The following is a 4,478-nucleotide window of genomic DNA, read 5'->3' as shown; positions in this document are numbered from 1 at the left end:
TTTAAACTCTTTCTGTATGTCTGACAGAACAGATAATATGTGAAAAATAGCATTCAGTTGTGGTAAAATACAATATAATAAACAATGAAAGTCAGATCAGACAGAGTAGAAAAACTAATTTTTAAGTAGGCTAATATTTTCCCAAAATCCTGATATGTCAGATCGTTAACTAATACCAGCTACACGCAATGTAGATAGCCTACTTAAAGGAATAGTTCACTTAATTTAAATGGTCTTGTTTCAAACCTGTATGAGTTTCTTTCTTCTGCTGAACACAAAAAAGAAAAGAGTTAAGAATGTCGGTAACCAAAATCAGTTGACGAATCCTATTGACTTTATATGTAGGAACAAAATAACATGCAGTCAATGGGGTTCATCAACTTTCTGGCTACTAAGATTCTTCAAAATATTTGATTTTGTGTTCAGCAGAAGAAAAACTCATACAGGTTTGAAATGACTTTAGGATGAGTACATTATGACAATTCATTTAAAGTGAACTATTCTGGAACAGAACTGTGTTGTCTAATCCATGCAAAATACAAAAAATTAATACCATGTATTTTAGAGCACGTGGCATTGAACAAGATTTTGGAAACCATGCTTAATATTTTCTAAACCAGTATTTATTTTCATTTGAATTTTTGAATGGCCCCCCCTGACTGGTTCTTGGTCCCCCCTGTGCCTTCCCCATTTATAAAATCCTGGAATGGCCCCTGGCGTGCATGACGTGAACACGAAAGGAATAATGTGTTTAATTATGCTTTCACTTAATTTCCTGACAGTTTCACTTGTTAGCGAGGATAGTACTGACAAGATGACGTCGAATTACATACAATATAATTACCTAACTAAATCTGAGAGAATGCAAACACATTACAATATTTTTTCCTCCGCCCGAAGGGCAAGGCGCAGATACATTTTTGGCAGCCCAACAGGAATTCGCAATAGCCCCGGGACGTCAGGCAAGCGATTTTGCGAGCCCTGCATAGGTTTGTTTTGTAGAAAGATCATGGCTGAAAGCTGCTCGGGAATATTTTTCTCATTAGAACTATACTGTAACGCAACATTCAAACTGCTTTATAATAGTTTTTAAATAGTTATCAGGCTTACTTATAATTTTACTGTTTTTAACATAACATGCTATAGATAAAATACACCACATAAAGTAGTATCCATGTTTAACTATACAGAGTAGTATTTTTTTTATTTCTGATTGGGGGCCCATAGCTCCGTGCCTGGCAGTATCACATTGAGCAAGCCAAAGCTGACGTCGGCAAGGAACCACAACTCTAAAGTGGAGTTAAAGTGGGGAAAAAATCTTGGGAGAAACTAGACTTAACCAGCAGTGCCAGTTCTCCTTTAGATCTATCCAGTAGGTGGCAGAAATGCAACATTAAATGGTTGGCCAAGACGATTTAAATGAACATGACAATTTACAAGTAGCTGCAATTAAATTGTAAAAAGATATTTACTATGTGATATGTGGATCTGTAGAAATATATAAATAGTATTATATTAGTGAACAGAGTAAAAATCTTACTTAAAAAATAGTGGCAGACCATCTCCTTTTTGTATTTTTTTTAAGAAAAAAAAGAAAGCAAATCTCTCACCCATTGTTATAAAATATATCTGCTGCTGTTAAATGGGCAGTTCCAAACATTGCTCGGAAGAACTGCATAATTTGATTAAAAAGTTGATTTGAGAGGGTTTTATTTTGAAGTTAAGGATGCACATCTAAAGAAGACGTCTGATTGAAGCTAAGCTGTTTGCCATTGTTAAAAAAAGACGTGTGCAGAATCAGAATGACATCAACCTGCCCAAAGAAAAATTGCATCATATTTTGTGGAGCGAAGAGATCGACAGTACATCAGGCGACCTCCGGGTATCAAATTCAAGCCACAGTACACTGTACAGATCAAGCATGGTGGTGCAAAAATCATGGTATGGGGATATTTTTCAACGGTGTTTGGCCTACTTATCGTTTACAAGGTGAGATAGATCAGTTTGAATACATCAGAATACTTGAACAGATTATGTTGCCCTTTGCCAAAGAAGAAATGCCCCTAAAATGGGTGCTTTAACAAGACAACAACCCCAAGCGCACAAGCAAGAGGGAAAATCTTGGTTTCAGACAAAAAGGATTGAGGTTATGGAGTGGCCAGCTCAGTATCTTGATATAAGATATTAAAACGTGTTTTAATAGAAATACAAAAAGGTATAAAGTGGTTAAAGGAAGTCAAAGGGAAATTTATCCATACATGCATATACAAGTACCAACGTTTGCATGTGTGTGCAAACACCTGCTAAGTGCCCATTTTAGCATGCATGCATTGCTGTTTAGTGGGGCCAGTCAGGACAAATTTACATGAAACACAGTGACATCAGAATATGGTTACAAAATGTGATGAATTGTTATATCATGCTCATTCTTTATTTTGTCAGATTATTTGCAAATTATGTAAATGCACATAGAATAAAGCCCATAGAATAAAGTAAATGGAAAGAAACAGAAATCAATTAAGAATTGATGAATTTACATTAAAAAGCACTTTCACTTCTAAAATAAACTTATACGTATACCATAATAACATGCAAATGGGTTCATAGCAAAGTTTATAGTGCAAAGGAAACCACTGAACAAAAATTGAATTAAAAAGTCATATAAGCTTGCACACTCCACTTAAAATGATGATTAAACTACTCTAAAATAGATAAATTCCTATGAAAGCAGAACAATCAGTTAATGATCATGTTTGCCAGTTTGCAGATTCATTCAACACAAAGAAAGTTGAGTCTCTCCTCACAGTTTTTGAGTTCCCAAACCTTTATGTCTCTTTTCACAGCTCCACAGTGCTGTCCCGTGACAGGGCACTGGAAATCTGCATCCACAGACCAGGCTTTATATTGAAGATCCTCTCCTTTTACCCAGAACCACTGGCCAGCTAGAAAGCGCAGACCGGTCCACACATCATCTGTCTGAGCCGCTGTGGTAATAACCATTGCCTTGTCCATAATTTTATCAGTGTAGAGACTGGCCAGATCAGCGTAGTTTTCCCTGCAGTAATCGAGGGCCTCTTCAAATGTCTTATTTTGCTGGATTAGAACCAGATCATAGACCTCCATACAATAAAATGCAATCTGCCAGTCGCATACTGAGTCAAATAATGTAGATTGATCTTTAAAGACACCACCACATTTTTCATTGGAACTGTTTGGCTCTCCAGTGCCCCATCGATCGATTACTGCCTCCACATTGTCCGGCCACCTCCACATGGTTAGGTTTTTATCATCTCTGTGAAGTCCAATCCAATAATAACGACCAGTAATGTTAGGATTTTTAGAGAGCGTTTGTATGTCATCATCGGTAAAGATAGACAGGTCGTCATAATTATCTCTGCAGTACTTTCTTGCGTCATCCCATTTCATATTTTGGTTCACATAATAGTGTTTTCTGACGAGAGCAGAGTTCAGTTCAAAGAGACTCAAAAATAAGAGAACTGCAGCTGAAGGCTTCATTTTGATATTGTTGATACCACAATGTAGCATTCTGTAATGTCAACAATAATGTCTTAACTGAAATTGGGAAAGGTTTTTTTTACATTTATTTGACTCTTTACCACACCCTTTATTTTCAAAGTCACATGAATAGACCAGTAGGAAACAGGGAGGAACCCACAGTGTATCGGATATGGGCATTACATTAACAAATATTTTCTGGCTAGGAATTCAAATTAAAGTCAAACAAATACTATAGACGTGAATGGGGCTCACAAACGATTACAAACATTCCTCAAAATTAGTGCTGTGTTCAAAATATCCATACGACGATATATTGTCATGAACGCCTGATGATGCCAGCATCGATACAGCACATTCCGTATCGATTCGAATGCACTTTTTAAAGTAGCGTGACGAATCGCTGTTGATTCGTCATCCATATGGAATGGACGCATGTCTCTCTCTCTCTCTCTCTCTCTCTCTCTCTCTCTCTCACACACACACACACACACACACACACACACACACACACACACACACGTGCGTGTGAATTTAAAAACCTAAACTACTGAAAAGAGCTTTATTAGCCACTCTCTTATAAAACAGTACTAACACATTTAAGAAGACACACGACAAAGAGCTGCATGTAAAAAGTCTACGTCTAGAGAAGAGATACAGAGCTACTTCAAACTATAGCTGTCACATTAAAAATCTGATTTCTATTAAGTAGTATTAAGCTTGACTGTATGTTATTCATAGATATTGTAAGTAATAATTGACGACGGGCCATTGAATTATAAGAAAATAATGCACACCAAGCGGAGTGCCGTTACACCGCAGGTGTGCATTATTTTCAAATAATTCAAAGGACCGGAGTCAATTATTCCGCTTATACCACGGTTACCACAAACATTGCTCTGGTGCCTATTTTTAAGACATTTGAAAAATTAGGTGTGCGGTTTACAGAAAAATAATCAACA

At 36.7% G+C, this 4,478-nt stretch overlaps 1 protein-coding gene across 1 annotated transcript; it reads right to left on the bottom strand.

Annotated features, from left to right (window-relative positions):
- Positions 1-2,769: 2,769 nt before the first annotated feature.
- Positions 2,770-3,273, bottom strand: LOC141352818 (snaclec 7-like). Its single transcript, XM_073858826.1, has one exon. The coding sequence runs from the start codon at positions 3,271-3,273 to the stop codon at positions 2,770-2,772; it is 504 nt and encodes a 167-aa protein (XP_073714927.1).
- Positions 3,274-4,478: the final 1,205 nt, after the last annotated feature.

Source organism: Misgurnus anguillicaudatus, chromosome 21 (assembly GCF_027580225.2).
Source record: "Misgurnus anguillicaudatus chromosome 21, ASM2758022v2, whole genome shotgun sequence".
Classification (NCBI taxonomy): Eukaryota; Metazoa; Chordata; class Actinopteri; order Cypriniformes; family Cobitidae; genus Misgurnus; species Misgurnus anguillicaudatus.
Note: the sequence above shows the minus strand (reverse complement) of the source record. Positions and strands in the feature narration are given on the sequence as shown.

Coding starts and splice junctions, on each gene's coding strand:
- LOC141352818 (XM_073858826.1), bottom strand. CDS start 3,273: ATGTGGAGGTGGCCGGACAATGTGGAGGCAGTAATCGATCGATGGGGC.